Source organism: Hibiscus syriacus, unplaced genomic scaffold, assembly GCF_006381635.1.
Source record: "Hibiscus syriacus cultivar Baekdansim isolate YM2019G1 unplaced genomic scaffold, ASM638163v2 tig00116996_pilon, whole genome shotgun sequence".
NCBI lineage: Eukaryota > Viridiplantae > Streptophyta > Magnoliopsida > Malvales > Malvaceae > Hibiscus > Hibiscus syriacus.
This window is the reverse complement of record NW_024063512.1, coordinates 2,900,729-2,921,377: the sequence shown is the minus strand read 5'-3', so window position 1 is coordinate 2,921,377 and position 20,649 is coordinate 2,900,729. Positions and strand designations below refer to the sequence as shown.

Below are 20,649 nucleotides of genomic sequence, written 5' to 3'. Positions count from 1 at the left end.
ACTAATTTATACCCATTAATTTCATCTTAAACCTTAAAATTCTATTCTCCATATATAAATCAATAATCATACCAAATTTTCCATGTTACCCAAACTTAATTCTAACACTTCTAGCTTCTTATTCTCATAGATGACAAGTCAAATTCATCCTCTAAATTCATATAAACCATCTTATTCAAAATTTCACTTAAAAACTCCAATTCTTCAATCTCCTCCAACTCATTTATCTTTTTGATTTTAAGATAACTTAAGTTTTCCTTAATCTTAGTTATCCTCTAATGATCAAAACTAACTCATAAAATCAACAATTAATTGATTAACCAGAAAACTCACCTTTGCCTTGGAGCCTTCACGGGAGGAGATGAAGAAGAAGAAAGAAGAAAGAGTTTCCAAATAACTCTTTCCCCCACCCCCACGTGATTCATATTTATTAAGGGGAAAAAATATATTTCTTGTCAAATGACCATTTTTCCCTTTAATTCCTTTAATAATTACTAACAACTTTAAGGAAATATCTACACATAAATCATTGAACTATTCAACTATCCTACTTTTATCCCCAAATTCTGAAATTTTATAATTTAATCACCAACCCGATATTGAGGATGTTACAAGTCTCCACTCCTTTAAGAAAATTCATTCTCGAATTTTCATTGCACACATATTGATAAGAACATATCTTCTAATGTTCATATGTTGTCTCATCTACTTACTATATCCTTCCTTTGGTTCTTCAACTAACTTTTCTTTTATTCATTCATTTACTTTCGCTTATCATATAAATATTAACCAGTAATCTCATCCATTCATTCTTTCTCTCCTGTGATTCTGCATTTTCTTTGATCTTTCTAAAATCCCTATAATGTTACTCATCACGTAGACAATACATCCTTTTTCATCATTCAATCATCATAAATCCATCTTTAATTATTTTATAACAATAACCAAACTCTTCTTCCATTATCATTTAACCAAATATGATTAAACATATACTTTACGAAATCAAACAATCTTTATCGCATCTTCACAACTTTGATATTTAACCTTAATTATACAAAACTTCATTCTTTACCATCTTTCGTACTTGTATTTTCCTTCATCAAAACTCCTTTCAAAACATATAAATACTCGACTACTTGCCTACATCATACTTGATTAACTTAACTTTATCTTTCCTTCAAATCTTAGAACTCTATAATCCATATCATTACAGCTAATCAATAACAACTTTTCAATCTAGGCATAAGCCCTATCAAACTAATCATATACATCCTTCCAGTTGAAATCCAATCAGTATTTTATACTCATTGTATCATGCCCACACTCTAATTCATATACAGTATTATTCCCTTGTCTCCTTTACTACATTACATTTTCATGATCAACATACATAATCATGTCTCAATTCACACCATACTTAGTTAATTTACCCTGATATCATCTTCTACTCCATTAACTTTAATACACTTACCATTACCTAATTCTGTTAGTCATAACCACTTCTTCCAATCCAATGCATAAACCTTCCTTAAGGTTCCATGCAAAAACTTATCTTCTTTTCTACATCATAGCTATCTGATCAGAATACACAACTATATTCAGTTTCACATCATAATTGATTAACTCAACTCTATCTTTTCCTCCAATTTTATAACTCTATCACCTTTACTCTGACAGCTAGTCAATAACATCTGTCCAATCTAGGGCACAAGCCCTAGTCAACCAATCATATACATTATTTCCAATCGAAATTATCTCAAAATTAGTTTATTTAACTTATCAATTTCACCTCTATTCTCATACATCTTGTAATTTTCGTTGCTCAAACTCAACATTCTGACTTCCTTTGTCTTATAATCTGATCATCGATATAATCATTCTTAAATTCTTCTTATCAATCCTCAACTTTACTCAAATATGCAAATCCTTACTTCCTTTTCCTTTACTATACCACATTACTATGATCCAAATATACAACTGTATCCATATCCATTTCATATTTAGTTATCATATCCTGATAGTATCTTATAATATTATAATTACATACATTTTCCATCACATAATCTGGTTAGCCAACGCTAACTCTTTCCGTCTTAACTGCAAAACCTTATCATATAAACACTCTTGCTTATACACAATACCATCCTTTCGTTTCGAACTCATAAGCTCTGACTTTATACATTTTATAAGCTTGTCACTGATACACTTATTCTTGAACTCTTCTACCAATTCTCACTGGATCATTTGATCTTTTAACGCTCTTATGGTGACACTTGTTCACCTTATTTTATCTTATTCACGTAATAACAAAACTACTCCATATCACTTTTTCGATTCAAACTGTGAAGATCTTTTATCACTATTCTGATATGATTTCAACTTTCTGAAATCGAACTTTGATCTTACGAGGCACTTCCTGAGGTGTCCGCTCTTCATCCTGCCTGGCCAGGGCAGGTGAATTGCTATCCCGATCAGGAATATCGCCTCTCACTTCACTTATAAACTATTACAATCAGATTTCTACAATATGATATTATTCTTATTCTATTAGCAAGACAATATATTCCTTACACTTATCAGATCAGAAATTATTGACTTTGTGTTGGCATGTACACATTTTAAATCTCATTTAACTTCAGTTTAAGCCTAGAATCGGCTAACCTTAGCTCTGATACGATTAAATGTAACACCCCAACCCGTACCCGACCCGGATACGAGTCCGAGGTGTCACATTGACTTTTCAAACTTTGACTCTTGACAAAATTCAAAGAAAATTTAAAACTTTAATTAAAGTAAAAGCAGTTTATTTACATAACTTGACCACAATAACAAAAATTAATCAGAGTATATTAACTCAATCCTTTAGTACATGCCAATTATATTCAAAATAACCAAAATCATTTAAATCATCTATTTTCTGATCTGAAATTTGTAAGGGAGATGCTGACATGTCTTGCTCTCTTAGCTTTTCTTCTAGCTTTCCGGAACCTACGTGTAAAACACTCACACGCTAAGTCGATGACATAGTGAGGCAAATAAAACTTATAATGCACTTAATAACATTTAACAATGCATACATGTTTCATTCTATCATGCTATACTAAATCACCTTATTTCATCATAGCATACAAAATCATATCAGATTACTTAACAAAATATACCTACATACACATAAAGCATCATTAACAGTTTATCTTTTAATCACATACTTTTATACTTAAATCCCTTAATCAAACAATATACACACACACACACACAACATCATATCATTTCTACAACATTTATCATATCACAAACATATATTTGTTATTATCTCATGATTAGCCCATGGACATATGTGAGAACTATAGGTATGTGAGTCTATAGAGGTTGTGCACTAATGCTGTCACCACAACTCGTATAATTGTACCGAAGTGATTTGCACCATAGTGCCATATAAGATTGTCCATAAGGACCACATATAAATTCCTTAAGAACCATATACATATATCAATGATCAAGTAAGTGTCTCAAAAGACCTTATACATGCTCCAAAGAATACATATACGTCCCGAAGGACCACGTAGAAAATTACTTAAGATCATATAGATATGCTAAGGACCAAATACGTGTCTCAAAGGACCTCATAGATGTTCCATAGGATACCTATATGTCCCGAAGGACCGTGTAGACCCTCGACTCTTGGCATGCCAACTATACCCCAAAGCTCTCAAGACACATAACACGGGCACTATCTTTTATATCCTTGCACATATTCATGTAAACATATCACATATTCATATAAGCTCGTAGCTTCATTCACACATACATGTAATCACGTAGTTCATATCAATTCTCATATGATTTCATATTCATAAAATCATATAATTCACTTACACATAGCACATTTTCATGTAATTCACAGATATCCCTTAGCTTAATCACATGTCAATTCTCATATGATTTCATATTCATATAATCACGTAATTCACTTACACATAGCACATTTTCATGTAATTCACAGATATCCCTTAGCTTATATCTCTTGATCATTTAATCACAACTTCTTACCACATATCTCATAGTCATGTTTTCATATATTCATTTCATCACACAGGCTCATAGTTTCTGGTCATATCATTCACATTCTCTGACTTATCTCTTATGCTCTAGTAATCACTACACTTATTTCACATAACTTATTACCGCATAATTCACATATAAACACCTAGATCACTTTCATATAGCTTATATAAGTTTTCTGAATCCTTTCATATTACCTGATAACATATATCATATAGGTATATAATAACTTATCTCATTTCGTCTACTTTATGCTTTATTTCTTTGTATTCCCTTAGATTATATAACTTATGTCGTATTTCTAAACATATATATTACACTTAATAGTATTTTATTTATATACTACTTTAATCCATTTAATTAATTTAATTTCATATATTTCTTATAACCTTTTCATATAACTCCATAGATCTTTAGCATATAATTTATCCTATATATATACATATCATCGCTTTATATTCAAGTTCCCTAATTGATATATTATTCACATTCCATTTTATAATTCAATCTTATTTAGTTTCCTCAATTCTCATTAAATCAAATAACTCTATTTTACTAATTCTCATAACCATGTATTCACATAATCTTATATTTCATTATCATATTACTTATATTTATTATCTTATGATTCTTCAATAATCTCTATTTCCATTTCCCTACATCTCTTGACTTATCTTCTATATTCATAGTTTCATAACTTATTTGATATTCTCTCATTAACACTTAATAGTGTTTATACATAAACCACATAGCACATACAAAACATATCAATTCATATAATCAAGCATACATACACTCATATTCAACTTATGCCTTTAATCATGAATTCATATGTAACGCTTCAGGAAATAGACTCATCGCAAGTCTTCTTCCCATCACCCATCATATACTATTTAATATGCACTCACCTAGCCTCACTAGTCAATTCCAATCTCTTATCTTTCCCTTTGATCGATCTTACTTGACAATGATTCCGGAACTCGTTTAGGCTCTGAATCTACATAATTATACATTTAAAGGCAATTATTAGATACCTACACCTTGTAATTTGATACTAGAAACTTAACCGAGCTCATTAAACCAATAATCACTTTTTCTTTTAGGGGGAATCGGTTCCCTACTGTGGGGGAATCGGTTCCCCAAAGACATTCTGGAATTTCTTGTTCGGTTGAGAGGGTATCGATTCCCCTTTGAATGGGTACCGATTCCCCCTTCAATGGGTACCGATTCCCATTGAATGGGTATCGATTCCCCTAGCCCAGAAATCATGTTTTGAGCTCAAAAATCACTTCATTTTCAACTCCACACTTCCTATTTCACTTCCTTTAATATTCTTAACTCAAATATACATACTTAAACTAATTTATACCTATTAATTTCATCTTAAACCTCAAAATTCTATTCTCCATATATAAATCGATAATCATACCAAATTTTCCATGTTACCCAAACTTAATTCTAACACTTCTAGCTTCTTATTCTCATAGATGACAAGTCAAATTCATCCTCTAAATTCATATAAACCTTCTTATTCAAAATTTCACTTAAAAACTCCATTTCTTCAATCTCCTCTAACTCATTTATCTTTTGATTTTAAGATAACTTAAGCTTTCCTTAAGCTTAGTTATCCTATAATGATCAAAACTAACTCATAAAATCAACAATTAATTGATTAACCAGAAAACTCACCTTTTCCTTGGAGCCTTCACGGGAGGAGATGAAGAAGAAGAAAGAAGAAAGAAGAAAGAGTTTCCAGATAATTCTTTCCCCCACCCCCACATGATTCATATTTATTAAGGGGAAAAAATATCTTTCTTTTCAAATGACTATTTTACCCTTTAATTCCTTTAATAATTACTAACAACTTTAAGGAAATATCTACACATAAATCATTGAACTATTCAACTATCCTACTCTTATCCCCAAATTCTAAAATTTTACAATTTAATCACCAACCCGGTATTGAGGACGTTACAAATTATCTCAATTGAGATTGTTTTTCTTAAAACAAATTGTTTCTCGCTTGAGAAAATTTCACTCAAAATAGCAATTTATCTCACTTGAGATTGTTTTTCTTAAAACATTTCCAGTAGGAGTTCATAGTCTGAAGAACTCATATGAAAAGGAAGAAGGAGTTCATAGTCTGAAGAACTCGTCTGAAGAGGAAGAAGGAGTTCATAGTCTGAAGAACTCGTCTGAATATGAAGAATGAGTTCATAATCTGAAGAACTCATATGAAGAGGAAGAAGGAGTTCATAGTCTGAAGAACTCGTCTGAAGAGGAAGAATGAGTTCATAATCTGAAGAACTCGTATGTAGAGGAAGAAGGAGTTCATAATCTAAAGAACTCGTCTGAAGAGAAAGAATGAGTTCATAGTCTGAAGAACTCGTCTGAAGAGAAAGAAGGAGTTCATAGTCTGAAGAACTCATCTGAAGAGGAAGAATGAGCTCATAATCTGAAGAACTCGTCTAAAAAGGAATAAAGAGTTCATAGTCTGAAGAAATCGTCTGAAGAGGAAGAAGGAGTTCATAGTCTGAAGAACTCATATGAAGAGGAAGAAGGAGTTCATAATCTGAAAAACTCATCTAAAGAGGAAGAAGTTCATAGTCTGAAGAACTTATTCAACCTTTTGCTTGACTTTATCGCAGAAGGAGATAAAACAACATCAACATTTCCAGACTGGAGTTCATAATCTGAAGAACTCATCTGAAGAGGAAGAAGAAGTTCATAATCTGAAGAACTTGTTCAACCTTAGCTCGACTCATCATAGAGGGAAATAGATCAACATCAACATTGTTCAACCTTTTTTCAAATCCATCACATAAGGAGATAGATCATCATTCATAGTGGAAAAATTCATAATAAGAAGAACCCATCCGAAGTGAGCAAAAAATTCATAATGAGAAGAACTTATGTCTTAGAAGTTTGAACAATTCAAGCTAAAAATGGTGCTTTATGTCTTTGCTCCATTCCTATTCCACAGTAACAAGCAAAGAGAGGCAGCTGTAATTACCATTTTTACCTTGACAGTAGCCCCTTCCACGTTTCAGATTCAGCCGACGATTCCAGCAACTTCCAGAAGAACACCAACTATCCCTCCACGTCGACAGCCATCCAACAGCTTCCCAGAACAGCTGTCCCGCCACCTCCCCGTTCCAGTGGCTTCCCTCACCGAACTTGGCTAGTGACTCGCCAGGTTACCCTCTTTTAACCTGTCCAAAGGGTTTACGAAAGAGCCTATAAAAAGGCCATTAAACCAACAAGAACAAATGGACAACAACAAAAAAATAGAGTGAAGATACCGAGAAGCATACCCTCGCCGGAGCATCTAAACTACCGCGAACACTAAAAAATCGAAGGTAAAAACTTAGATCTACGAAGTTTGAGAGATTTTTAGAAAAAGGGGAGGCCGGAATCGGCTTTAGGATCTAAAGAGGATTTTTCGGGTGTATTTTTGTATATTCCGGCCACCGTGCGGCGACGATCGGCACCGGAACACGGCAATCGACGGTGGCCAGACTTTCGTCGTTGAAAGAAACTTAGAGAGAAGGGAGAGAGTTCTCTCCTTAGAAAGAGAACTCAAAAGAGAGAAATGAGAAAAAATGGACTTAGGACCGATTTAAAGGGTATTTATACCCTCACCAAAATGACGTCGTTTTAATGGGGGATGTCTGTGTAATTTCCCTCAAGGGAAAACCATGTCCTCAGTCCATTGAAGTTTGTAAACTTCCATTTTGGTCATTGAAAGCAATTTCTTATCCTTTTAATTCGGTCTTTTAAATTTTGTTTTATTTATAATTTAGTCACTGTATATATATGTTTATATATTTAGGGTAAACACCATATTTAGTCCCTTATAATTTTAATTAATTTTATTTTAATCCCGTATTAATATTTATGGCTAAATTACACTGTTAATACTTATATTTTTATAATGATTCGAATTATGTCCATTAATTTAGATATTTTACATTTTAATCATGTTGTTTTAATTTTATTTATTTTAGTCATTGTTTAGTTGCATTCTAATATAATTTTTATTATTATCCTTTAAATTTAAATTATTATTTTATTATTATTTTATTTTAGTAATATCAATATATATTATTCGATTTATTTTATAAATTAATATTATTTATTTATTTTTAAATATTAAGAAAGGGCGGCCTTAAAATAACTAGATGTCCTATTATGATATTTTAAATAAATAAATATTTTGATTATAAAAATTATATATATTTAATTTAGTTTTATTTAAATTATTTTTTAGGAAAAATTATCTTATTTTTAATATTTATTTATTTTTTAATATTAAGAAATGGGTTGTCTTAAAGCAACTAGATGCACTTTTCTCATATTTTTAAATAAATAAATACTTTATTTATAATTTATAAAAATCATTTTATATAAGTTTTTCTTTAAAATTATTCGATTTAATCTGAAATAAGAGGATCATAAATTAATTTATATTTGAATTCTTAAATTCTATTATCATAGACAATTTATAATTAATGGGTATCAATTTTGGGCGTTGTAGGGTGTTAATCCTTCCCCAAACGTAACCGACCACAAATCCCTTTTTATTACTAAAAAAAATGAATTTTTGGTTATACGCAGACCAACTTATCTTTTAAATAGTTTTTCTTAAAAACTCTTTTAAAATATGATTTTTAAGTATTCGACCTACCTATCAAAAAAAAGTCGATGGCGACTCCAAAACATTTCATTAAAAAATCATTTATTTATTCACAATATTTTTTTCGTCAAGGAAAATTCGTACCCGTGCGAAAACCGTTCAGGAGAATAACAATGTGAAAGATCAATTCGAAAGTTCCACATCCATGAAACTTGGTGATCGTCATGAATTTATACACCAACCCAGTGAGGATGAAGTTTTTGCCACACGATTTTAGCAAAGTTTCCGAGACATTATTTTGTTGGGATGTGACTGGCATTTTGAGTTTCTTTATGCATAAATAAGTCGGTTAATCTACTCATCAATCTATTATTTTAATCAAACATATTTATTTTTATTTAATATTAAATAAATTACTATAATAATTCCATTATATAATATCAAATATAATTAATTTGTTTTTATTAAATGTAATGAATATTACATTTAAATACAAATCATCAATAATATTATATATTGAATTTAATTTTAAATTTTTAAAAATATACGAATCAATTTAAGTTTAAATATAATTTTAAAAATTAAACCGAATAAAAAGATAAAAAAAAATAATACATATCATTTTCTCTTCTCATCAAAACCAGATGTAGATCAAAGTGTCACATGTCACATTTATATTCACAACCGATTTTTATAAATAAAATTAACAAATTTAGAATAATTCGGAAATGGAATTAAACGTTAAGGCCAAATATTTAAAAAAATTGAGAATAATTCGATAGTATATATAATACAAGGTTCAAGTAGTCCTTTAAGCTAGGGGGAAAAATCATCACTGATATATATATATATATATATCAGATTTCAAGATGAACATGCACCCAACTTAAACAAGCATTGGATCCACCACTGATATACAACATGCATATGATCATGGATGTAAAGAAAATTTTGGCACACACAGTTACCTACCTAAATTGTAGTGGTAGTCTTTGTTTGCATGGGGGGTTCAGTCCGTGGCTCAATGGCCTGCAGGACCGGTGCTCTATGTATTGAAAATTGGTTTGACCTGCTTTTTTGGGTAAGCATGATATTGCTTCAAATTCTACACAATCACAGTAGTTGCATGCATATCCACAGACCCTTCATTCCAAATCTTAGTGATGTATTCATCAAGATTGTGGATCTGAGAATATGAGATTAGGATTTAGAAGAGATTCTGACTTGGAGACAGACAGCAAATAAAAATGAAAATTCCAGATGTTGCAGTAAACGGGGGGAAATTTAGCTTAGATTTTCACGACTATTTCAAAGAAGTCATTAGATTCCTATTTTTTGTTTTTGGTATTTAATGATATGATAGTTTGGTCAGACATGGATCCTCTCAAATCTACAGTCTCCCATCCCGTCGTTCCTTAAAAAAGGCTAAAATTAAGCCTCGTGCTCCTTCAGTTTTTCAGGTTAAAGCATTTTCTACCATTGATGGGGGCCAACCACTAGATGAAGAGATAGAAATATAGAGAAACATCGTGTTAGCTTCTAAAGGTCTAATCTAATCATGCTAGATTCTCTCTCTCTCTCTCAATGTGATGGCGTTGACAATATGATAATGAACAGTTCCTAGACAGGCAGTTTAACTCTAAATTATATTCCATTCTATGATATCTTTAAAGTTCCAAAAAGTATGAATAAATAAAGCAAGGGATGAGCAAATTTAATTCATTAATAAATTAAAATTCATTTTGAGTACAGTTGTATGCAATGCATTGCCTTCCTATTTAAGCATGAGCTTTCTCATGACTGATGAGATACATACAATACATACTTGCATTCCGGCATTTTCTTCTTTTACCTGTCTATTCTTCCCACGTTCTTTTCTCATTTCTGCTCATTTCAACCTTTTTCTTGATAAAAAAAAAACAGTACCTGCATTTTATAACCTTCTTTCCTCGATCAATCCAGTGTGAGCTTGGGGTTTCTATATTTCCTTGAGTGAGAGATGTTGCTATTGACTTGCATTGGATCTTTGTTAATCATATGCATAACAAATTGGGTTAACAAATGGAGAAATCCTAAATGTAATGGTAAACTTCCACCAGGTTCAATGGGGTTCCCACTTGTTGGACAGACTCTTCAGTTCTTCAGCCCTAACGCTACTTTCGATATTCCTCCCTTTGTCAAAGACAGGATGAACAGGTGAAAAGATATGCATCAATCTCCTTCACTGATGATAGTCTTCTTTTTGTACATCTCCTTCCATTCTTAGCATGTTGATTGTTGTTATTACTTGCAGGTATGGGCCGATATTCAAAACCAGCTTAGTGGGGCGACCGGTGATTGTGTCGACTGATCCAGATCTCAATCATTTTGTCTTCCAGCAAGAGGGACAACTGTTTCAGAGTTGGTATCCTGATACATTCACAGAGATATTTGGACGTCAGAATGTGGGTTCCTTGCATGGTTTCATGTATAAGTACCTGAAAAATATGGTGCTTAATCTCTTTGGTCCTGAAAGCCTCAAAAAGATGTTACCTGAAATTGAGAACACAGCTTGCACAAGGTTACAACGCTGGTCAAGCCAAGAAACAGTTGAATTAAAAGAAGCAACTGCTAGTGTAATTTAACATTTATATAACTCATTCATGATTCATCATCCGCCCAAGTTTCTAGTCAAGTTTACATCAATAACTTGGTCCTTTTTTCTTGCAGATGATATTTGATCTGACAGCCAAAAAGCTGATAAGTTATGACCAAGACAGTTCCTCGGAGAATCTGAGGGGGAATTTTGTTGCATTCATACAGGGATTAATCTCATTTCCGCTTGATATTCCTGGAACAGCTTATCACAAATGTTTACAGGTAAAATAATGATTTCTATTTACCAAATTTCAAGGTAAAAATCAATTTCTGTAACTTTTAAGAATCTCAATAACACATGTTAGCATGGAAATTCTTGTATTCATGCAGCAAATCAGGCTCCCCTGAGTTGGAATTTAGAAATATATGCCTACATGAGCCCATCTTTTTCTGTGTTGACTGACTCTTGACGGTTTCTCAATACAGGGAAGGAAAAATGCAATGAAAATGCTGAAGGACTTACTAAATGACAGGCGGTCTAGGCCCAGGAAGCAGCAAAGTGACTTTTTTGATTTCGTCCTTGAAGAACTTCAGAAAGAGGGAACAATACTCACAGAGACAATTGCTCTGGATTTGATGTTCGTGCTACTATTTGCCAGCTTTGAAACAACATCCCTAGCTCTAACTTTAGCTGTTAAATTCCTTTCTGAAAATCCTACAGTGCTTAAAAAATTAACAGTATGTGAAATTATTTCAGCTAAAATCCTTTATCTGAGAAATTCTCTTCCCATCAAACAGACATTTAGTATTTCCACCTTACAGGATGAGCACGAGGCAATTCTACGAAACCGGAAAAATACCGACTCTGGACTTACATGGAAAGAATACAGGTCGATGACATATACCTTCCAGGTGAGACAGTTGCACTTTAAACTTCTAATAAGATTTATCATCTGCTTCAGGCTGTTTTATTTCCATACTGACAAGTGCAACTTGCATACAGTTCATCAATGAAACAGTTAGACTGGCAAATATAGTTCCAGGAATCTTCAGAAAAACACTAAGGGAAATCCAGTTCAAAGGTATGCATTAAAAATAAGTCACTCTCCAAGTGTTATAAACAAGTTTAAGCCACAAAATTAATATGAAAACTAACACATAAAATTCGATAATAATGCAGGATATACTATTCCAGAAGGTTGGGCGGTAATGGTCTGTCCCCCAGCTGTGCACCTCAATCCAGCAAATTACAAAGATCCCCTCGTCTTCAATCCATCAAGATGGGAGGTGGGTGAATACTGTAAATTGAGTCCTCATAACCTGCAAGATTGATCCATCAAAATTACATTGGAGCTCAATAGACTGTAACATGTAACTGCAGGGAACAGAAATAAATGGTGCCTCAAGGAATTTCATGGCATTTGGTGGTGGCATGAGATTTTGTGTCGGAACATACTTCACTAAAGTACAGATGGTCGTCTTTCTCCATTGCATGGTTACAAAATACAGGTAATAGCATGCTGCTACAAACTACAATAAGTTCTGTACTCGCTCAGTGCACTGATCAGTAGATAGAAACTCATCGAGATTCTGAACCTTTCAGGTGGGAAGCAATCAAAGGAGGAAATATACTCAGAACCCCAGGTTTACAATTTCCAGATGGATTTCAAATTCAACTCATGGAGAAAACTATAATGGAGTAACTTTACCAGAGAAAACAGTGTTAAGCAAAGTAAGGATATCTGCCGAAGAAGCAAAACAACAAAAAGATTCCAGCTTAGCATCTTACTAGTCACTGTTGTTTTAATCTATTTTTTCTTGGACTGAAGAAGAGGATAACAATCATCAGTACATCTTCATATTGGAGAAAATAGAGAATCCATTATAACTGTAATTTCTCCAACCAAGACTAAATCATAGTTTTACCAATCCCTTGCATACATATTTTGCAATCCCATCACACACTTGAAAAAAAAAGAGAGGGAAAATGAAAACAAGAATATGGCATAACGAATCTAACATTCTAACTTGCAATATTGTAAACGTTTAAAGCTTTGTCCGACCTTTTTTTTCTTAGAACTCTACTGAAGGAATCTTGAGGAGGTTCCCAATTTCCTCTAACAAAAGAGGGGGAAAAAAGGCTAATTTTCAGCCATGCAACTTCAACCAGGAGTTACCTAACTACCCAAATCTGAACCAAAACTTCTACATATCCACTATCTCATCTCAATTACCATTTTGTGCTTTTGTTTCCCAACATCATCTTTCCTCGTGTTGAAATGAACTTGTTGTATGATGCTAGAACTTTTGACATGTCTATGTTTGTGCTTGCCCTTGTCCTTGTCCTTGTTAATAATATGCTTGGTAATAATCAGTGTCCCTTGCCGAATGATTGGGCTTGTGCTCATGGTGAATGCCATCCCGTTTATGTCAACAATCATGCTTCTGGTGCTTGGCTTTAATATGTTTTTTGGCATGAACGTGCTATTAGTCAATTCCAATACCTGTGCCTGTTTATATATCTGTGATTCTCTGATCACCAAACCCAAAATGATCTTCCCACCAGTTGTAAAGGAGATAAAAAAATCCCTGTTAATGCAAAAGCCATAAATGAAGTTCTTACCTGTTGGAAATAAAACCAAAAGTAGACCAAACACTACAACCAACTCATATAGATCTACTGTCTATGACAGCTGAAGTACCCCCCAAAAAACAGAGCATTTCCTTCTGAAAGACAATAGAAAACAAATACATCATGAAACAATGGCTCCTCAAGTAAATAAAATTTAAAGTGAGAAAAATATAAGAAACGGAACATTTGTGCCATAAACTTTCCCACAAGATTTTTTAGAGACTTAAAAAAACCATTTGTGCCGGTCTTTGGTGGTTGAAAAGGAGAATTCTAAATGAATTCAAAGTTCACAAGATTACTGACCATATAAATCGAGCAACAAGTGACATTTTGTCCTCGTACTTTTGAAGCTAGTGTAATACAATTCCATCTGCCACAGAAGTAGTTAGCACACTCATAGATGGTTGACACATATGCCTAGTGTAATGACGTTCAATATATATTGTAAAATGAAGTATGCAATTATCAGTTGTTTATAACTTTATATTCATTTTGCTTCGATACTTAAAGTAAGAAAATGTCTAAAGAAGATGAAACGGTTATTCTTAGAGCTGCGGCACTCTAAATTGTCCCTGATAATGCTTTAACATATTCCATTATTCTAAAATCTGAAGTTTTTTTTTTTCATTATTCAAATCAATAGTTTAAAGAGAAGAAATGCACATATACCGCAGCAATGTAGGAAACTCAGACTGCATTTATAACACATTTTTTTGGCATATATATCTGAAGGCGGTGACCACATGTACACAAATTATAAATTAAAACTAATATTATACATGTGATCCATTGTCAAAAACAATAGCTTTAGTACCTGGCACTCTGCTCTGTCAACTTCGTTAAATTTGGAGTCTTTCAATATAGCTGTGCATTCAAAATATCAAGCAAAAGCATGTTCAGTGATATAAATCTCAGTGGTCTTTTAATTTGGGAATATTAAAGGATGAAAGATGTTAAAAGCTTCCTGATTGTCATTTACCGGAACAAACGTATTTTGCTGCCCGATCAGTTGTTGGATAGAGTTTAAAAGATCGAGATGATATTTCATTTGGCTCCATAATGAAGAATGGAACTGCAACAATCTCAATGTTGATGAAATTGTTTTTCATGAATCATGAATGAAAATAACATACACATCATAAGCAAAACTAGACAGAAAATACCTCCATGAGGGTTACACCCTTTGTGCAGACAACGAAAAAGTTCATCATAGCTGAAATTAGATCAACTTGTTCCAACAAAAGTTCATAGAAAACAGAAACAACTTTAACATGTTTGTTTTATTGAGCTTTTAACGTAGTTTTCCATATATCAAAAAACATGAAAAGGCTAGCCCAACATTTTACATTATGCAGTGAAGACAATTCCAACCCAAAATAATCTACATATATTCAAGATTACAATTGTTAATGCGCAAAAGATGGAAAGCAAGCAATCTCTTATTTAATTAAGATTTGCCACATTATAGCAAAGAGAGTACATCCAATAACATCATTAATCGTGGACTTAATCACCCTTGTTCTTTCCAAGCCAAATAGAAGCCCCTTTGGCCCTTTCAATTGTCTTTCTTTAGTTTCTGTTTAGCAGGAACTTATTTGTGGAACTTACAGAAGGAAATCGTGGAAGAAACAAACGAAGTTTGAAATCAATTGAACATTTTCAAACATTAATCTACAAAAAAAGAAAAAGGAAAAGCAGTACATAAAACGATTTAAACAAAAAACGAGATGAAATGTGTCCATTGTATAATAGAAAGGAGTACAAAGATCTTCTAAACATTTGGAGTTGACGTTGTCCAGAAAGATAATAACAACAAAAAAACAGGAGATATAATTTAAAAAGGGATACGAGGTAAGAGAGAGGCTATACCAATCACCCGGAAATCTGAGACAGCGCATTGGCTTTCCTTTCAACAATTTGTCAACTGTTCAAATGCAAACATAAAGGAGACAATAAGATTCAACAAACCCCAACATCCAAAGAAAATTTTAGCATTGCAGAGAAAAATACAGAACACTTACAGATATTTCCACAAGATGAAGGTACCCCTCTTCGGAACCACAAAGCAAAAGTTTGAACTATATTTCAAGAAATATAAGACAAAATTTATGAACATCCATCTATAATCACCGTGGAAAAAAAAGTAACTATCAAGGCAATTTGTGATTACAACATGAATAACTTGGCAACAGTTATGTTCAGATAACAAGAAATTCTACCAAGATAAAAAAAATGATATCAAGTTGAAAATGCAACCCGAGTACGCTCAATGATGTGACCTTCCTCATCATGCAACCTACAAAGTGCTTCTGATACAACTCCCATGAGTTTCTCATGACCATCTTCTGGAACAGCATCTTGCAAAACTTTCATAACTGTTTCTCCTTGATTAACAGCAGCCAATACCTGAATGTATATACTAAGATTATTTAACATACCTAAATTTTATGTCCGAAATCCTTATTTCACATGCCTAAAGTTCACATCTCCAACTTCAAGTCATGCCAGATTAAAAATGATACTTAGATAACCAAGCATGCCACACCAGAAAAATAATAAAAAAATCGGAAATAACATCATAGAATCTGAATTTTCCGTAATATACTTCTAAAAGGAAAAGAAATGTAGATACCAACAAACCAAGAGGAAAACCATAAACCGATTAAAGAAAGTCAGACAAATACAAAAGGACCCCTAAACATTTAAATTACTCATTCATGAAATATTTATATATCACAAAACATGTACAGTTTACATATTTCCTTCACAAAACATACATGCAGAAGCAGTCCATTAACATTAGCTTATCATTTTGATTGTATTAACATTTTTTGTAAACCCAGAACGATAATACATGTAAGATAAACGATGAAACTTTTAAGTTTACAAGCCCTACCTTCTGCTTCTGTGCTTCATTCAAAGTTCCGGGTATAGTTACATCAAGCATATTCATAACTACTAGTGCAGTTTGTAAAACTTGCCCTGTTTCGCTGTCTTCAAGCAAAGCTTCCTCTTTGACCAACTCTCCTTCAAGACGTTTGGTCTGTGCCGACACATCTTCGAGTGAACCTTATCCAGACTGTAGGTGGATGATAACAGTTGTAGGTTGTATCACCATCTTCTAACATGTCTCTTGTAGTTTAACCATTTATTTATTATGTTCATATAGATTAAGAAAGATCTTAACATCACTCAAAATATGAAAAAGAGTAACTTGCATCTATCATATCTTGACAACATCAGCACCAGCCTCTGGCTGGAATTTGCAGGTCTTAGCAAAGAACTCTTTAGGTTTAAAAGAAACATCCTGAAAGTATAAATTGTTGAATAAAAAATAATTTTGGAAGAGAGAGAGATTCTTCTCCGTACGATCATCCCCGCTTTCTTTTCTTTCGATTCCCCTCGAAACTTCAATAATTAAAAGGTACAAATTGTTTAAATTTTCCTCATATTAAGGAACATAGTCGAATATTATTTAATATATAGACAGCGTAGGCAGCGGACTTTTTGTCGTTAACACCAGGGGAATCTGCATCTTCTTCGTTTGATTCTCCTCTGCCTCAACTATTTCCGCCACGATCGATGCCTCACCGCCACTCTAAAAAGAACTAAAAACAACAGACTGAGAAGAAAAATAAACTAAAAACAACAGACTGAGAAGAAAAATAAACTAGTAAAAAAATCATCATAAGAAGGAAATATACTCACTGAACCGCCGCGAACGGCCATGTTGATGACAATCTTGGTGGTGCAGTTCAGTCCGTCGTTGGAGTCCGTACTCTACTCGAGTTTAGATTTCGAGAGGATCTGGATTGAAACGACGCCGCATTGAAGAAAAATGCCACGATCTTTGCATTCTCATTGATTCTTATTTCGTTGGCGGTTGGAGATTGGGGAATATTACCGTTATGAAGGGAGTTGGTGTTTTAAACCGCCATTAACCCGCTTATCACTAAAAACGTCGTTTATGGTTGGAAATTTATATTGCAATGTAAATATGTAATTACATCTATGAACAAAAATATTTATAATAACCTCTAAACAATCTGAACTTAAAAAGTTACAAGAAAAAGCCAAAAAAAAATTGAACTCACAAAAATCTGGAACTCAAAAAATTTAATTCCGAACAAACAAGATTGTTCGTTTAGGACTTTAGGCCTATTCATCACTTTCCTATTTTATTTTATGTTAAGATGCAAATATTTACATTATTTGCACGAACCAATCGACGTCGGTGGTAAAAGAATTGTTGTTATTCCTTGAAGTTATTGAGTTCGAGCATCAGAAACGCGAACGTTCAATTTCAAATGGTTAAGAATTATCTTTGAATAGATACTACATTCTGCTTACCTAAGATTAATAAAAAATAAATAAATAAATTTTAAATTTTAAACTAAAATAAATTATTTAATTCATAATAAAGTAAATTCAAAAATCAAATCTAAAACTTCAAAATTTTAAAAGATATAATCCGAAAAAAGCTTAGATTCAAACTTAAAGTATATCTAAGCTAAACTAAGGAAAATCTCTTTTTTGGATATGCTTTCTCAATTGTTGTTTGAACAAATGCGTTTGTTCGATGTAGTATTATACGTGAGCCTATTCGCATTTGCTCGATGTAGTATTAGACGTGAGCCTATTCGCATTTGCTCGATGTGGTATTAGACGTGGGCTATTTGAATGAATAGAAGCAGAAATTGGAAAGAGCTATTGCTATATTTAAGGATAAATCCCCTCTCTCTCTTCTTCTCAAGTTAATTTGGAAAACATGTATATGTTTTATATGAAAAGAGCGTGATAAATGTTATTTTAGAAACATAATTAAGAATAAAGAGGAGCTTATTGTGATACACGCATGACCAGGCTCCAAACCATCTTTTTCAAACGTCCATACAATAAAGCACATGAAGTTTTTCTTACTCTATCATTCCTTTATTTCGTTTTGCATTAACATGGTTACTTTGACATATATCATATATATATATACATGTTATGTTTAAATATAATCATCTATTGATCATTCATATTCATTCATGTGAAATATATATAACTTAATCTTTAATATTACTGCATATTGTTATTTCACAATCTTTACTTAGCATATTATTTATTTACATTTGTTTTGCATACATTTAACATGTTTTCATAGCATTCATAATATGACATCATGTTATACATTAATTCCTTAGCTCATGACATGTTAATTCAACTCATAATGCATTTGCCTTAGCTCAATTGCTTTGCATCCATATTCCCTTAGCTCATGGCATTCATTATTAGCTCATTATGTAGTATTCATTGGCGGCATCACACCTTTTGATTGCTACAAGCTCATTTAACTCTTGTTTGATTAATTTCTTATATCATACAGGTGCATTGAGAGATGACACGTCTTATGGTAGCTTTGGGAGCTATTTGGAAAAGCATGGCAGCTCACAATTAGCTCACAACATCTATGGCAGCTCGTGTGGATCAAAAGAAAGCTCACCTTAGCCAGAGGAGCTATCATGGAGTTAAACTCAACTGAGGATGCCATATGGACCAAAGTTGCAAAAGTGGACTAAAAGTCAGCTGGATGGAGCTTAGAGAGTAGCTAAGGAACGTTGAAGACTATAGCTAGCTAGCTTGAGTTCATCAAGTTGTAGCTCACCTAGTTAGCTAACATAACACTCACCTAGTTCACCATGTTGCTAGTTTATCTCTTGGATGTCGAAGACTTCACATATCATCCTATGGCCAAGACCACACCAAGGGACCATTGGAGACTCCATGTGCAATCACTGCAGCAAAATAGATTTGTAACGGCGTTTTAGAGAAAACACCGTTAACATTTTACATATAGCGACGTTTTTAGACAAACGCCACGATATCCTAATATATATTGACGTTTTTGAGAAAACACCGCTACAAACACGTACTTTAGTGGCGTTTAAGTAAAAAATGCCGCGATAGCCAGATATATAGTGGTGTTTTTGTGAAAATGCCGCTAAAAAGGAGTACTTTAGTGGCTTTTATGTAAAAAAACACCACGATAGCCCGATATATAGTGGCATTTGTGTAACAAACGCCGCTATAAACGCATACTTTGGTGGCATTTTTAACGGAAATATACTTGTACAATAGTGGCGTTTTTCATACACATGCCACAATAAACGAGTAAATAGTAGCATTTATATAACAAATGCCGCAATAAACGCGTACATTAGTGACATTTTTTGTGAAAAAGCCGCCAAAGGATTAATATATCTCCAGCCTTTCTCCTGTCCGATCCCTAAAATCTTTTGAACATCTTCTTTAAAACTTCTTCTTCGTCCATTCTTTGGTACAACATCTTCTCCAACTCAGCGTGCCAATCACCTTCATTGTGCCACCAGTCACACCATCGTCGCACCTACCTCCGGTAACCACCGTCGCGTCGCTAGTCACTCCTCAAGGCTCAAAATTTAGGTATTCTTTTAGTCTCTTCTCTCTTTATTGTTTTTTTTTCCTTGTTCATTTGTAATTTCTTACTTCTGAAAGTCAACAGTTGCCTATTCCGCGTTCCCCTTTATTTTCTCTTGCCACATATTATGGGGTGAAGAGTTGCATATCACTTCGTTCCTCCAATTGTTCGATGGACTTGGGAAGCAACACAACTGATGAAGGTAAATGGATAAATTTCTTTCTCATTTTTATGTTCTTTTTTGAGTGCTTTTATGCTTACGTCTTGTTGGAGCTTAAAGGATCAGTATTTCATGATGGA

General features: G+C 33.1%; 1 protein-coding gene and 1 pseudogene across 1 annotated transcript; one reads left to right on the top strand and one right to left on the bottom strand.

The window, feature by feature from the left end:
- Positions 1–10,697: 10,697 nt before the first annotated feature.
- LOC120193627 (cytochrome P450 87A3-like) lies at positions 10,698–12,978 on the top strand. Its single transcript, XM_039196075.1, has 9 exons — positions 10,698–10,894; positions 10,992–11,313; positions 11,408–11,557; positions 11,762–12,013; positions 12,098–12,187; positions 12,279–12,357; positions 12,456–12,562; positions 12,657–12,784; positions 12,879–12,978. Exons 1-9 carry the CDS (start codon positions 10,698–10,700, stop codon positions 12,976–12,978), a joined length of 1,425 nt encoding a protein of 474 aa, XP_039052006.1.
- A 513-nt stretch (positions 12,979–13,491) lies between these two features.
- On the bottom strand, positions 13,492–17,636 carry LOC120193626 (annotated as a pseudogene).
- Between the last annotated feature and the right edge of the window lie 3,013 nt (positions 17,637–20,649).

Excerpts from the sequence above, each read along its gene's own strand:
- LOC120193627 (XM_039196075.1), top strand. The coding sequence starts at position 10,698 with ATGTTGCTATTGACTTGCATTGGATCTTTGTTAATCATATGCATAACA. Across the intron at positions 12,563-12,656 it reads TCAATCCATCAAGATGGGAG|GGAACAGAAATAAATGGTGC; the intron begins GTGGGTGAATAC and ends ATGTAACTGCAG. Across the intron at positions 12,785-12,878 it reads TGCATGGTTACAAAATACAG|GTGGGAAGCAATCAAAGGAG; the intron begins GTAATAGCATGC and ends TGAACCTTTCAG.